At 47.7% G+C, this 16,116-nt stretch overlaps 1 protein-coding gene across 3 annotated transcripts in view; it reads left to right on the forward strand.

The window, feature by feature from the left end:
* The first annotated feature begins 373 nt into the window (after positions 1-373).
* Positions 374-16,116, forward strand: part of FGD3 (FYVE, RhoGEF and PH domain containing 3) — a 107,794-nt gene continuing 92,051 nt past the window's right edge. For all 3 annotated transcript variants that reach the window (XR_011338179.1, XM_069865666.1, XM_069865668.1), the window contains exon 1: positions 374-415. Coding sequence is in view for 2 of the 3 variants with exons in the window: in XM_069865666.1 (XP_069721767.1) it covers positions 403-415 (13 nt within the window). In the remaining variant the exon portion in view is untranslated. The remainder of the gene's footprint in view (positions 416-16,116) is intronic.

The raw sequence follows: 16,116 nt of genomic DNA on the forward strand, positions 1-16,116 counted from the left end.
CTCCTGCTGGACCTGGGTGATCAAAGCGCCAACCAACCCGGCCCTGAACCCCTCCAGGGGTGGGGCAGCCACCCCTGCTCTGGGCAACCTGGGCCAGGGCCTCCCCACCCTCACAGCAGCACATTTCTTCCCGAGATCTCATCTCAACCGCCCCTCTCTCAGCTTCAGGCCGTTCCTCCCCTGACCCTCCCCGCGGCTCCCGGGGCGGAGCAGCAGCCGCCGCAGCAGCAGCTCCCCCCGCCCCGTCCCGCCCCGCCGCCTGCGGGGGCGCCGCTCGGCGCGGAGCGGCCGCGGGGGAGGGAGAGGAAGCCCCCACCCCCTCCATCCATCCCTCCTCCCTCCTTCCCTCCATCCCTCCCTCCCTCCGTCCCTCCTGCCCGGCGCGGCGCGCGGCGAGAGCCCATGGAGCCGCAGGGTGAGGCTGCGCCGCGGGGCGCGGGGCGGGGGGCGCGGGGCGCACACACACAAACCTACACCCCCCCCCCCCCTCCATACACCCCCCCGACCCCACAGCCCCGCGCGCGGAGCCGCCGCCTCGGCCGCATTGTCCGTGCGGGCCCGGCCGCGCTCAGCCAGCGGCCCCGGGAACCGCTGCTGCCGGCTCCGCCCGCCCACGGGGTGCCGGGCTGCCCCTGCACATCGCTGCTGCCCCTTCCCCCTGCCCGTCTCTGCTGCCCTCTCTCCCGTCTCTGCAGCCCCTTCTCCTTCCCCATCTCTGCCCCCTCTCCCTTCCCATCTCTGCCCCTTCTCCTTCCCCATCTCTGCCCCTTCTCCTTCCCCATCTCTGCCCCCTCTCCTTCCCCATCTCTGCCCCCTCTCCTTCCCCATCTCTGCCCCCTCTCCTTCCCCATCTCTGCCCCCTCTCCTTCCCCATCTCTGCCCCCTCTCCTTCCCCATCTCTGCCCCCTCTCCTTCCCCATCTCTGCCCCCTCTCCTTCCCCATCTCTGCCCCCTTCTCCTTCCCCATCTCTGCCCCTTCTCCTTCCCCATCTCTGCCCCCTCTCCCTTCCCATCTCTGCCCCCTCTCCCTTCCCATCTCTGCCCCCTCTCCCTTCCCATCTCTGCCCCCTCTCCCTTCCCGTCTCTGCCCCCTCTCCCTTCCCGTCTCTGCCCCCTCTCCCTTCCCGTCTCTGCCCCCTCTCCCTTCCCGTCTCTGCCCCCTCTCCCTTCCCATCTCTGCCCCCTCTCCCTTCCCATCTCTGCCCCCTCTCCTTCCCCATCTCTGCCCCTTCTCCTTCCCCATCTCTGCCCCTTCTCCTTCCCCATCTCTGCCCCCTCTCCCTTCCCATCTCTGCCCCCTCTCCCTTCCCATCTCTGCCCCCTCTCCCTTCCCATCTCTGCCCCCTCTCCCTTCCCATCTCTGCCTCCCCCTTTCCCTTCGTTGTTCCCTGGCAGAGGTGGTGCCAGTCCCTGGGCAGCCAGCAGTGCTCTGGGACAGCACCTTCAGTAAATGCAAGAGTAAGCTGTGTAAATATATTTTTAGTTCTTCTAAACCCACATAAAACTAGTTCTGTTAAACACTTATTTTGGTAAGGCTATTATTAACTGCACAGATCAAATTTATTTCCTGCCAATCCATATTTAGGCACTTATGGAATGCCAAGTTTTTCTCCACTCTCTCCTTTTGAAATACCTTTTGGAGCTGTTAGTGCTTATAATGTAAACCATTTCTAGCTGCAAATTGGAAACCTCTGAGCCATAATGGTCTGTTGCATTTCGCTGGCTGTCTCGAGTAAGTCCTGCATGCAAATAAAAGAAAGGAGGGGGGGAAAAGCCTTAAAACCCCTTATGAGATTCATGTTTAGAAAATTGGCTGCATACATCGTCGCTGGTTTTTAAACCTTGGTACCTAAGTCACATTTTCCATTCCAAATGTGAAGAGTGGTTAAACTGTGTTAAAGGGATATACGCTGCCTTCGTTCCCTTGCAAGCTTTATGGAATTCTGACACAAAGGAAGATGGCTCTACAATTTAAAAGGATCTGGGACGAACACTTCTAGCAGCGCCTGATACGCAGCAGCACCAGAGCGGGAGAGACTATTGGCGATTGTTAATTACTAGAATTGGGTTTGTTGTCCAAGCAGAGAGGTGTGTGGAATGTAAATGGGCTGCGTATGGTGGCTAATACATCGATAAAAGTCGTCTTGCTTTCTTTGCAAGTGGTTTGTTTTTAATAGAAAGCTAGTTTTCACAGTGCCATTAGGATGTAGTTGTAGTTGTACTGTTCATATTTCCACTAGCAGAACTGTGTTTATAAACTCATGCCCTAAAATAAGCAAGCTGGGTTTTTTCCTGATTTAGCTTGTTTGTGACCCAGTTCTTTACATCATATGTCCCCTTACCTTAATAAAGCTAGACTAAAATGATAAAAATTAAATTAGCTTTGAAGGAATTCCTTCTTTAGAAGAAATAAATCCTTATTTAAAAAAATCAGAAGTTCTGGAGAGGATTCAGTCTTCTGAGGAATTGGAGCCAATCAGCTGAAGAAAACCAGTGTGTAGCAGTTCTGGAACAAACTGGATTGAAAGGAATGATGAGCCTGCAGTTGACTTTTGTGGAGGTAGTAGACATGGACAGAAGTATCAGGATGAGGTTGAAAGAATGAAGCTGAAAGACTGGGCATGAGGAAAGATTGAAAAGATCCAAAAGCCCAGGTGTGTAATCTGAACTGGCCCTGCTGAGCAAAGGCTGAGTTGAGTCCATGATTCTCTGCCCTGCTTCTTGGGTAGGTAAAGGCTGGAACAAGCTATGAAAGGTTATGCGAGTTCCAGACCTGCTGAAGTTCACCATCTGCCCTGGATCCAGGGCTGTTCAGACAATATAATTTGTGTCACCTCCTGAACTACTTGGGTACCAATCTTCAGTTCGTGAAGCTTGGAAATGAGTCCTCCAACATGGGTTGTAGCCTGCAGGGGAAGTGATACCAGTGTTAGCAGGCTCTCTCTCCATTAGTCACAGAAGGAGCTGGGATGGTCACATTGAATGCTTGTAGATAGATGCTACATATATGTCAAGGTGCGTGTGAATGTGTAGTTTTGTTGACTGTGGTTGTCTTAAGTGAGAGACTTATTTCTGTGGATCCAGGGCTGTTCAGACAATATAATTTGTGTCACCTCCTGAACTACTTGGGTACCAATCTTCAGTTCGTGAAGCTTGGAAATGAGTCCTCCAACATGGGTTGTAGCCTGCAGGGGAAGTGATACCAGTGTTAGCAGGCTCTCTCTCCATTAGTCACAGAAGGAGCTGGGATGATCACATTGAATGCTTGTAGATAGATGCTACATATATGTCAAGGTGCGTGTGAATGTGTAGTTTTGTTGACTGTGGTTGTCTTAAGTGAGAGACTTATTTCTGTTTTCAAAGTTAAGCACCTGGAGTGTCGAGACCTAGCAGAAGTCTGTAGAGGCTAAGCTTGCTTGCTGTCATGACTTCGACCACCACTCTACTTGTGTAGTCCTGGCTGGAATCATTCATGAATGGAGCTGGAATTGCCATTGTTCAGTCCCCTCTGGCACAACTACTTAAATGTACGTCTAGGGCTCTGGCTGAAAATGAAGTCAGGGCTCGCTTTTATTGGAGGAGCTCTGCCTCTTTCCAAGCACACAGATACAGGCCCTGTCAGGTGTCTTCTGTGGAGATGGGGAAGAAAGGTTGTTGTTTCCTTAAGAAAATCTGGTGTGGCGTAGTAATGTTCCAGGGTATACTGACCCACGGAGTTCGTGTAGATGTCCCTGGAACTCCAAAGGTTGACTGAGGTGATAATGTGCAAGGAGGCTGGGAATCCACATTTCAGAATGGTTGCGGTTGGAAAAGACCTTTAAGATCATCTAGTCCAGACATTGATTCAGCCCTGCTAAGTCTGCCACTAAACCATGTCTCCAAGTACGACATCTACTTATCTTTTAAACACTTCCAGGGATGAGGTCTCAACCACCTCCCTGGGCGGCCTCTTCCAATGCCTTTCAGTAAAGAAATTCCTTCTACTATCCAACCTAAATCTCCCCTGATGCATCTTGAGGCCCATTGTCCTGTCACTGGCTAGCAGGGAGAAAAGACTGACCCCCACCTTGCTACAACCTTTTAGGTAGTTGTAGAGAGTGATGAGGTATCCCCTCAGTCTTCTTTTCTCCAGACTAAACAACCCCAACTCCCTCAGCCGCTCCTCATAAAACTTGTGCTTTAAACACTTCACCAGCTCCGTTCCCCTTCTCTGCAAGCGCTTCAGCATCTCAGTGTCTTTCTTGGAGTGAGGGGCCCAAAACTGAACCCAGGATTTGAGGTGTGGCCTCACCAGTGCCGAGTACAGGGGCAGATTCACTTCTTTAGTCCTGCTGGCCATGCTATTTCTGATGCAGGCCAGGATGCCGTTGGCCTTCTTTGCCACCTGGGCCACTGCTTGCTCATGTTCAGCTGACTGTCAGTAATCAATCACACACCCACAGGTCCTTGTCCTCCAGGCATTTCTCTGGCCACTCCTCTCCAAGCCTTTAGCACTGTATGGGGTTGTGGTGACCCAAGTGCAGGACGCAGCACTTGGTCTTGCTGAACCTCATGCCATTGGCCTTGGCCCATGGATCCAGCCTGTCCGAGTTCCTGTGCAGAACCTGCCACACTCCCACCCAATTTAGTATCATCTGCAAGCTTACTGAGGGTGCACTCAATTCCCTTATTCATGTCATTGATAAAGATAGTAAACAAAACTGGCCCCAGCTCTGAGCCCTGGGTAGAATGACTCGTGACTGTTCTCCAGCTGGATTTAACTCCATTCGCCACAACCCTTTGCGCCTGGCCATCCAGCCAGCGTTTTACCCAGTGGAGTGTATGCCCATCTAAGCCATGAGGTGCCAGATTCTTTAGAAGAATGCTGTGGGAGGCTGTCACGACCAACACACACCTTACTACTATCTCCTTCTAGGTAGTTGTAGATGATGTGATTAATGCTTTGTTTCCTCTCGGACTGTAAGAAAAGTTTCTAGTGAAGTGGTGAACTTGTAAAACCCTTTTGAATCAAATTCATCTTCTTCTTCAAGCTGTTGCATAAACATTTGTAACATTTTTTACTTACTAAGTACTGAAAACTTGAAGAATTTAAAACTATTTAAAAAAGGTGGCTGGTAAAATTTACGTAATAAATAACTTCTAGCTCCCAGAACTGGTTTCAGATATTGTGTTAGGGATTTGATTGGATAGGAGGAAGTGGCCTCAAGTTGTTCCTTGGGAGGCTTAGATTGGATATCAGGAAGAATTTGCTTACTGAAAGAGTGGTGAAGCACTGGCAGAAGCTGTCCAGGGCAGCGTCGGAGTCTCCGTCCTCGGAGAGGTTCAAAAAACAAGTGGCTGTGGCACTTTGGGACATGGTTTAGTAGGCACGGTGGTGTTGGGCTGATGGTTGGACTGGATGAGCTTAGAGGTGTTTTTCATCCTTAGTGATTCCTCGATTCTGTGGTTTGAACTATTTGATTGTGTAGATGTTAACTTGTCTGAGTGGAGTGAGTAGTGCTGCAGGTTAACAGTAACAATAAGTATAGTGGAATTCGTTTGTTGGCATTATCAAATTTTAATGTGAAAATGAGTGCTTCAATTGAGAGACCTTGGTTTACAATTCTTGCGTAATGATGAATATCGATACCATTGGCAGAATATGTCCAAATTCTCCAGAGCAGTTGAAAGTTCCTTTTAAGTAAAAAAAAATAACTTCATATATTTTTCAGATATGGAAACAGAGAATTTGGGATAGCCTGCCTGAGACAAGGTGGACTAAGGTACTAGTAAGATAGAGGAGAGAGGGACTGTGGGGGAGTATCACTGAACACCTCAGCTAGCTCCTTCCATGATGTGACAGCTCTCCAGCCGTGCTGTGTACCCACCACTAGCTTTCAGGTCTCTCATTTTCCTGTCCTCTGTCAGCCCCTTCAAACTCCCCATGGAACAGCAAGCCTGGTTTCCCCAAGCACGGGACGCCAGACCCCCACTGTGAAACTGGGAGTAGATGTTTGCAGATCACAATTGCGTTCTCTGGAACATACGGTAATGGGAAGGCAGGCAGTCACTGCACCGCATACGCTGGCTGGTTTGGAGGTTATGAGCAGTGAAATCTGAGAAGGCCTTTGTTGGTGGAACAATAGTGGAGGTGCACTGGAAAGTGCTTCCAGTGAAACTTCTTGCCCCTCCCTCCACACTCTCCTCCCATTTCCCAGCCCTCTCCCAGAAGCAAGGTTTAGCATAACTTTATTAGCATTTTATGCTTTGTGATGTCTTAAAATTTTATGGGCCTTTGAATTTTATTTCGCAGTTCGTGGCTTTTCCCTTTCTCTGTATGGGCTGTTGTGGAGTTTCTGCTCTTAAGTCTCTGTGTGCGTTACCTTGGTCCGAGGCGAGTGCTGTAGTAGCCAGCACAGAGAACCAATGTTCACGCATGGTGTCCTCTCCTGCAGTGCTGAAAGGAGCAACAGCCCCGTAGTCATCCTCAGACCCTCCCTGGGATGGCCAGGACTTTTCTTCAGCAGTCACCATGAATTCCTATGAGAAATACCCAGTGTGAGGTTATCTGACTTCTTCAGGTTAAGTTGTTGAGTGTAAATGGCATTATTTAAAGCACATTGCCACTGCGGTCCCTGACCACTGCCTCTCAAGCTGATGTTCTTGCTTTTTCTTCTGATGTCACTGACTTGTGTTGCTATTTTTGTCTTTATGTGAAATGCAATTGTATTTCAGAATTTATTGGTATTGGCCACTTCCTTGTTTTCTGGGTTGCGGTTTTCTTAATATGTGACCAGGCTTAAGACCCTAGTGTGGGACAGAAAGCCCACAGGGATTTAACTGCAGCGGGAGGGTGGGGCAGGGACCTGGGCAGGAAGGTTGAGGAGAAGGGTTTGTTTTTGTGGCATAACCTCAGTTGTCTCCTGCAGGATCCCCTGCAGGGGCCTTGGAGAGCTCACAGAGGTGCTTTCATCAACTCCTCACCTCCGGCAATTCCATAAACAGAAGATCAAGGCTCCTACCTCTGAATAACGCTTCTTCTCTCCCTCCGCCTTTCTTCTCTCCCTCCACCTTTCTTCTCTCCCTCTTAGAATCATATGTGTTTTGGTTATGAACTCTAAAAACCCTTGGCTCTTTGACAGACAACTGTCAAGCATAAAACAGTTGCAGAAGTGCTGAAATGGGATTATTCTTTTGCATTAGGACACTGCCTGTGTGACGCAATGTGTGTTGGTGGGGGGACTAGGAAGTCTGGGCTGCTTCTCCTGTGGCATCCTGAGGGGCTGGTTGCATAGACCTTCATGGGTTTCCCTCTGTCCTCAGGGTGGGCATTAAAAGCCTGGAGAACATCTCTCAAGTAACAAGTGACAGGATGAGAGGAAATGGCCTCAAGTTGCACCAGGGAAGCTTTAGATTGGATATTAGGAAATACATCTTCCCTGACAGAGGCTGCCCAAAGCAGTGATGGAGTCTCCATCCCTGGAGAGGTTCAAAAAATGTGCTGCGGCACTTGGGGATATGGTTTAGCAGGCACAGTGAGGTTGCATTAATGGTTGAAGTGGATGATTTTAGAGGTCTTCTCCAACCTTAATGATCTTATGATTTGACCTGTTTTGTCTTGAAGAAATGTGTCAGCTGTTACCAACTTTTGTGTCTTAAATGCTGGTGATTTTGTAGAGAGCTCAGTGTTACTGAAAACAAGAATAACTATTTCCAATTATAATAACTATTTCTATGATGGGGTAACTGCAGCAGTGGACGTGGGTAAATCAGTAGATGTGATCTATCTGGACTTCTGTAACGCCTTTGGCACAGTCCCCCAACGCAACCTTCTCTCTAAATTGGAGAGAGATGTCCAGATGGAGATCTGTGACAAGTGGTGTCCCTCAGGGGTCCATGCTGGGACCAGTGCTGTTTAATATCTTCATCAGTGATATAGACAGCGAGATTGAGTGCATCCTCAGCAAGTTTGCAGATGACACCAAGCTGAGTGGTGCAGTCGTAACATTGGAAGGACGGGATGTCATCCAGAGGGACCTGGACAGGCTGGAGAAGTGGGGTTGTGAGAACCTCATGAGGTTCAACAAGGTCAAGTCCAAGGTCCTACATCTGGGACGGGGCGAGCCCCGGTTTCAGTACGAGGTGGGGGATGATATGATTGAGAGCGGCTCTGCAGTGAAGGACTTGGGAGTGCTGGTCAATGAGAAGCTTGACGTGAGCCGGCAATGTGCGCTCACAGCCCAGAAGGCCACCCTGGGCACGAGAAAGGGAACAGACCACATGTTGTGAGAAGAGAGGAGCTTCTAAGCATTATAGGTTCCTGTGAATTTCAGTATGGCCATGAATAATTACATTACTGAAGTTTTCTTTCAATATGCTGAAGCATCTCCTTTTGAAAGTTCGTTCTGGTTCTTGGATTTCTTCAGTGATTGATTTGATGCTGCTTCTTAGAAACTATGACTGAATGAATATTCATTCATATTTTTACGCTGGACTGCCGAATGAACTGGAGAACAAGTCTTATGAGGAGCAGCTGAGGGAGCTGCGGTTGTTTAGCCTTGAGAAGAGGAGGCTGAGGGGAGACCTTAATGCTCTCTACAACTACCTGAAAGGAGTTTGTAGAGAGGAGAGACTTGGCCTCTTCTCCCGAGTGACGGGGGACAGGACAAGGGGGAATGGCCTCAAGCTCTGCCAAGGGAGGTTCAGGCTGGATATTGGAAAAAAGTTTTTCACAGAAAGGGTGATTGGGCACTGGCAGAGGCTGCCCAGGGAGGTGGTTGAGTCACCTTCCCTGGAGGTATTTAAAAGATGAGTGGATGAGGTGCTCAGGGGAATGGTTTAGTGGTTGATAGGAATGGTTGGACTTGATGATCCTGGGGTTCTTTTCCAACCTAGTGATTCTGTGATTCTGTGAATTAATTTTGCATTATATTTGCCATTTTTTCTCGCCAGATATTTTGAATATTCTGTTGCTAAGGAGTCACTACTTTAAGTGTTGCTACCTCTACTACTATTTAACAGTAGTCCTTGAGCTGATTGGTTAATGTGAAAGGCTGAAACACCAACACTGTGGACTCTGGCTGGGTGTTAGCCTGTCATTGATCAGAGCGGTGGGTGCCGAACAGATCTCTGTGTGTTATCGGGGCAATCCGGATGGATTCCGGGGGTGGGGTAGGCACCACTTCTCTGGGCAACCTGTTCCAGTGGTTCACCACCCTCACAGGAAAACATCTCTTCCCAATATCTCATATAAATCTCCCCTCTTTTAGCTTAAAATATATCACTTGGGTGCCAGAGGCTTCTTCCTTTTATTTCAGACTCCTGAAAAGCAGGCAGGTGTCTGACTATAATGCAGGAATTTAACACTGGGCTCTAGTTTTCTTAAACTCTTGGCCTCTTTTTATTTTTTCCTTTTGTGCTTGCAGACCCTGAGCAGAAATTCTGTCTTGGTAACTTAACCCTGAGCAAATATTTACATTCATGAGATTCTTGCTACTTCAGCAATCATTTTGGGCCTTGAGGTTAGAACAGGGTGAAAGTTACTGTACCAAACACTGGGGCTGAGGACGGAGAGGGAAAGGGAATCCAGAGAAAGTCCTTGCATATGGTTTTACCATGTTTGGTAGGAGTCCCTTCTTTGGTTTATTTTAGTGGTCACTCCAAAACTGTTGCTCTATTCCAGAATGAGATTTGTGGAGAAGCTGCATTTTCTGCCACTGGCCCTGTGCATCTGATGGAAACTTGTGATACGAATTTCACCCATGTCTTCAAAACACTGAATAAAAATGTTTGTGTAAAAATCCAGATTAAATGGAGTAGTAGAAGGTATGATTGAGGTGGAAGAGAAGGGAAAAGTGCTTCTTAAAGGAATACTCACGTACTCCTTCCAGTACTGAAATGGGCTCTGGGAAAGCTGGAGAGGGGCTCCTGATCAGGGAGTGCAGGGACAGAACGAGGGGAAACATTTTTGAGCTGCAAGAGGGGAGATTGAGATGAGGTTTTAGGAAGAAATGTTTTGCTGTGAGGGTGGGGAGGCCCTGGCCCAGGTTGCCCAGAGCAGTGGTGGCTGCCCCATCCCTGGAGGTGTTCAGGGCCAGGTTGGAAGGAGCTTGGAGCCCCTGATCCAGTGGGAGGTGTCCCTGCCCATGGCAGGGGTGGGACTGGATGGGCTGTGAGGTCCCTTCTGACCTAATCTGTTCTATGAAGTAGTGAGTACAATGTGAAAAACATGTTAAGGGGTGTGGGAAGAGATCCCAAAGAAAGAGTTTTAAAGTCAAAATTAGTTACAAAATCTGAAATTTGTTAAAGGGAAAACCCGTACAAAACACTGTTGGAAATGAACTTGTGGACGATGCTCTCGTAGAGGAAAGGTTCTGCAGAGTACAGAACAACAGAGGGAAAGTGAGGCTAAATAAGGAGGATCTCTCCAAGACCAACAGACGAAACTACCACCAGATCCCAGCATACTGGGTTTTTGTTTTCTAGTTTTTACCATTGTCATCCAACGGTGTCCCTTGTTCTGGCTGCACCATGTCTGGCAAAGATGGCGAATGACAGTGAATGTGACTCTCTCGCCCTTTGTAGGGCAACAGGCAGATTCTTAGCAGTGGCCAAACACCCACGGTAACCCCTTCTCCTCAGCCTGTTGCCAGCATGAAGCTGTGATGGCAGCCCGATGGCGGTGGGTCCGGCTGTTGGGCTCCATCCTGCAGCTGCAGTGTTGGTGCCAGCGAGCGGAAAATGCATAACCCAGCGCGGTGGGTGTGTTGTGTTCCCTCTGAAGTCGAGCAGAAACAGGGCTTGTACCCGCCAGCTAAACTCGCGCTGTCGGCTGACGCGGCTCTGCTGGAGCGATGGCCAGGTCTACAATCACTTACCCCGATTAAAGGGCTGGCCCCAGGCTGTAACAGCTCAGATCTGCGTGTTGGGACTGTTACGCTTTGCATTGAAGTAGCAGAGATGGTTTTTCTATTTATTTTTTTTTTCTTTTCTTCCCTGTTTGTTGAGTACCTGCAAAGCCCCGGGTTGGGGGTGGATGGATTTTGCCTAAAGGAAAATCATAGCCGTTCCAATTTCCTGCTGGAGCCAGGTGTGCCACCTCCATGCAGTGCTCCCACCGAGTCCTTCCCTCTCTGGGAAGTTTCCGATGGAGAAACAAACAGTGCTGCCTGCTGAGCCCCTCGGCCTGTGTCACTGATTGCTGAAAAAATGCAGAGGCCAAGATCAAATGTGGGGGGAGCAGTCTCCTTCCCCCCCCCTGCCCCCCCGAATCATTATGCAAAATTATTTCTCTTTTCAACTGAAGAGAGTCCCTGCTTTGCTTTGCCACTCCTAGTTCACTGACAGAGATGCAAGCGTGCATGGGCAGTGCAAGGACGTTTAGGGGCTGGAGCACGTTTGGAGAAGGGAATGGAGCTGGGGAAGGGTCTGGAGCCCAGGGGTTCTGGGAGCTGCTGAGGGGATGTTCAGCCTGGAGAAGAGGAGGCTGAGGGGAGACCTGCTCGCTCTCTGCAGCTCCTGAAAAGAGGTTGTGGTGAGGTGGGTGCTGGACTCTTCCCCCAGGTAACAAGAGGTAGGATGAGAGGGAATGGGCTTAAATTGCACTAGGGGAGGTTTAGTTTGGATATCAGGAAAAAATTCATTCCTGACGGTGGTGAAGCCCTGGCAGAGGCTGCCCAGGGCAGTGGCGGAGTCTCCATCCCTGGAGGGATTTGTAAAACAAATGGCCACTTGAGTACAGGGTTTGGTAGGCACAGTGGGGTTGCATTGATGGTTGGAGTGGATGATCTTAGAGGTCTTTTCCAACTTTAATGATTCTGACGATTCTAGTGAGCGGAGAGTAACATTTCCTCAAAACAGCAAAATAAAAGAAATTAATTGAAAAGCTTGTCTCCTTCATACTCTCTGGAGTTGTTGGAATTGGGTTGTTGGTCTGAGTTATGGCTGCTTGGTTTTGATGGTTGTGCAACTGCTTCACAAGGAATGCAGAACAGATTCTTTTCTTATTCACTTGAAAGTGTAGTCTAATTTTTTTTTTTTTATTTTATTTCCCAGACCATGCAAGTCCCTGAAGTTGTTTTAAAAATTGCTAATCATCTTGTTAGGGCAAAGAAACTGTGCAAGTGAACTGTGAGGGGAAAGCAGCTGTTGTGTTGATCATCCATCTAGTCCAGGGTTCAAGCTCTGCCCCTGGCCACAGTGTGAAAAGCTTTGTAGCACATGGTTATGGAATAGCTGGTGCCAAAAGGTGGTTTTGTTTTTCTTTTTTCTTCCTCTTTCTTCCCCTCCCACCCAATTGTAAAAATTGCGTTGTGTCTTAAAGCAGGAGAGTTCATAAACTCACAGAAACTCACGGCCTCCACTGAAACAGGAATTTTCTTGTGGGTGGTAATAGACCCAGAACTGTTAGTGCATATTATATAAAAAATGTTCATTTCTAGTTGCTGAGAAAATATATCCACAATGGTGCCACTGTTTTACTTTTCTATTCAAAGTGTTAAGCATTGTATTTTGACAATGAACTTGGAGACGCAGCAGATGTTTGGCCTTGCTGCTGTGTGCACAGGCGAAATATTGCATTTATAATTTAAGCTGACTCTCCCCTAAAGCAAGGAGGAACCTGCAGATACGTTGACTCCAGCTGTGTGCACCATTTTGATACTCCCTCTTCTCTCCTCCCTCCTTGTCAAATTAGGTTTCCAACAAAACCACTGCTGAAAACCGAGTACGATCTTGCTTAACGATTGTCCATGCAGCATTAGCTTCCACAGGTCAATGTGCTTTCTGCCTGGGGGGGAGTTCAGGAACCCAGGAGCTGTAGGTGGTGCCTGTAGTTTGGGAATGCCTTGTTGAAATGTGCTTAAAGATCTTAAATTGTGTGAGCCTAGGTTTTAAACATGGCTGTTTGGTTTCCACTACCTTTGCTTTTCATAGAATTGTTGAATCACTAGGTTGGAAAAGACCTTTGAGATCATCAAGTCCAACCATACCTGTTGACTACTAAACCATATCCCTGAGCACTTAATCTACCCGTCTTTTAAATACCTCCTGGGATGGTGACTCAACCACCTCCTGGGCAACTGTTCCAGTGCCTGAGAACCCTTTTCAGTGAAGAATTTTTTCCAAATGTCCAATCTGAACCTGCCCTGGTGCAGCTTGACGCCATTCCCTCTTGTCCTATGACCTATCACTTGGGCAAAGAGACCAACACCCACCTCACCACAACCCCATTCAGACAGTCATACACAGTGATAAGGACTCCCCTCAGCCTCCTCTTCTGCAGGCTAAACAACCCCAGTTCCCTAAAACACTCCTCATAAGACTTGTTCTCCAGCCCCTTCACTAGCTTCGTTGTTCTTTTCTGGACATGCTTCAGGACCTCAATGTCTTTCTTGTAGTAAGGGGCCCAAAACGGAACACAGTGTTTGAGGTGTGGCCTCACCAGTGCAGGGGCAGAATCACTTCCCTGTTCATTGGTTGGGTTTCCCAACCATACAGGTATCAGCTGCTAAGAGTATCTTCCAAATCTGGCAAACGCATTGGATTATCCTGTCTTCTGATTTATTTCATCCGCATGGTTGGATAAACCTCAGACTCTAGCTGAGTCCTGGTCACCTGTTTGTCCCACTCCAGGATGGCTGAGGAGCCCTTCTGTGCTACTGGTGAAGCTCACATCAGCCTCCTGCTTGCTTTTGCCGTTCTGCACTGCTCTTGGTGTTTTGCCTGTCCTGATGCCTTGCAGTGCTGTGGTACCTTCAGGATATTCCTGACCTCTCTTTCCAGGATGTGTTTGTGTAGTGGCGTCTGCAATAAAAATCAATAAACCTTGTGTCGCTCCTCAGTGTTGGCCATCAGACCCTTCTCATGGCCAGATTGCAAACATGCCCTCTGAAACTTTTGGTTTTAAACCTAAAGCCCTGAGGCTTAGATAGACCATATGTGTGCAGTTCTGATTACTACATAATTGCACTGCTTCCCCTTGGTGTTTCCCCACCCCTGAATTTATGTTCCTCTATCTTGTTACTGGAAAAACGCGATCAAATGTGTTAAATCCGAGCAGGTAGACTTGGGTGTTGCTTGCAGAATTCTACTTGTGGTTATGTGATAAATAATGAAATCAGTTATTGTTATTGCCTTGGGCTGGGCATCCTCGGGTACTTTGCACTGAAAACTGACTGTTCATTTCACCATGTAGTGGGGAAAAAAATGAGGTTTCTATCTTAATATCCATTTGATTAGTAAATCTGTATGTCACATTGATCTGTCTTTTGAAACACATTAAAGCTGTCCAAATGTCACGTGCCTCAGTTGCTAAAAATACTGCAAAGTCATCGTTTGCACTGCAGGCCGTAGAATACTTTTTTGTGGAGTATAATGGAAGTTATAACCACCTTGATATCTGTTGGAGGGGCAACGCAGCAGAGTTGAAGCAATCCAGGAGGTTACTGTAATGTATTGGCGGTAATTTCCTTCTCCAAGTGATAGAAGAGCTGACAAGGAGGGTTGCGATGCTGGACCTTGTTCTCACTAGCAGGAAGGGCTGGTGGGGAATGTGAAGTTCAAGGGGAGCCTTGGCTGCAGGGACCATGAAATGGTGGAGTGCAAGATCCTTAGGCATGAGGAGGGCGTGCAGCAAGCCCACTACCCTGGACTTCAGGACAGCAGGCTTTGGTCTCTTCAGGGATCTACTTGGTAAGGTACCGTGGGATAAAGCGCCAGATGGCAGGGGGGCTCAAGAAAGCTGGTTAGTATTCAAGGACCACCTCCTCCAAGCTCAGGAGCGAAGCATCCCAACAAAGAGGAAGTCAGGCAAAAAACCACCAGGAGACCTGTATGGGTGAACGAGTGGCTCCTGGACAAACTTAAACACAAGAAAGGAAGCCTACAGAGGGTGGAAGCAAGGTCAAGGAGCCTGGGAATGGAGCGTGTAGACCTCCAGAATTCTACAGCTTTTGTTTTTCAACTGTTGGTTAGAGTTTTCCAAGGCAGCACAGGTATAAAAGGGGAGCAGTTCAAATAGAACTCGGTTCTGGAACTTCCATTTTGGTTTTGTTTGTTTATTTCTTAAGACTTGAAAATCTGGTGGGAGTTTAAGGTGGTTGTTTTAAGTTAATGATGGAGGCTGCAGTGACGTCCCTGTGCTGACAAGGTGTACAGCAGACCTGGAAATCCAAATCTTGTGTGTCAGTCTGGCCGGGTGGTGCACAAGGGAAGACTCCATTTTTTCCATTAGAAGCAGAGTATGCAGAGTGGTTTTTAGGTTTTCAGCAACCTTGATGTTAAAAGACATGACCCAAAGGAATTTTACATTTTTACCTCTGCTGCTTCTGTTGCCACATATTGAGGGGAGTCACACAGACAGGGATTAACAAAAGATAGCGTGAGATAAAGCCTTGTCTGAACAGCTGGAGTTGGCAGTCCTTTCCACGAGCATTGATTCTTCTTGGATGTCTTAGTGTCAGTGGATAAACAGTACAGGAAGGGAGCAGATCAGTCATATTGCATGTGATAGAGGAAGGGAGATGGTTTGAAAACTGCTTATGCGTAAAGGAACCTGGACTGGAAATATGGGTGTTAATGTTCAAGTTACTGTTAGATTTATATGCAGAGTTCTGCTTAAAATGCTGCTTCTTTATTATATTTATATTTTGGATGGTATTGTGACTAGGTAATACACTCATGGCAATGTGGCTTTTGCATGAATGTGTAATTAATGCTGTATAGTATGTCCAGAATAAAGGAAATGTAACTCACAGATTTTTTTTCCTAAGGACTGCATCTGGCAAATAGGTTTGGTTTTTCTATGCTAGGAACGTGCAGAAACTGGATGTGGATGATCTTAGAGTTTCTTTCCAACCTTAACAGTTTTATGATTCTAGATAGATTTCTTGTTTTGGCTCTGATTTTTGTTGGTTTTGGTTTTCAGTGGTGAAAATTGCTGCCTTCTCTTTTTCTGATGCTTCAACTGTTTCTGAATTCCTCCGCTCTCCCTGCACTCAGGCGGTGCATTCAAACTGCTATGGAGATCTGGAAGCTTCATTTAAACTTGCCAGTATTGGTGCTTGGGTTAAATAGTAATGTCTGCTTTTTTATTTCTCCTTTTCAAATATGTTAAATGTATTTTTAAGAGCTCCTTGC

This window comes from Phaenicophaeus curvirostris, chromosome 11 (assembly GCF_032191515.1).
Source record: "Phaenicophaeus curvirostris isolate KB17595 chromosome 11, BPBGC_Pcur_1.0, whole genome shotgun sequence".
In the NCBI taxonomy this organism is placed as follows: domain Eukaryota; kingdom Metazoa; phylum Chordata; class Aves; order Cuculiformes; family Cuculidae; genus Phaenicophaeus; species Phaenicophaeus curvirostris.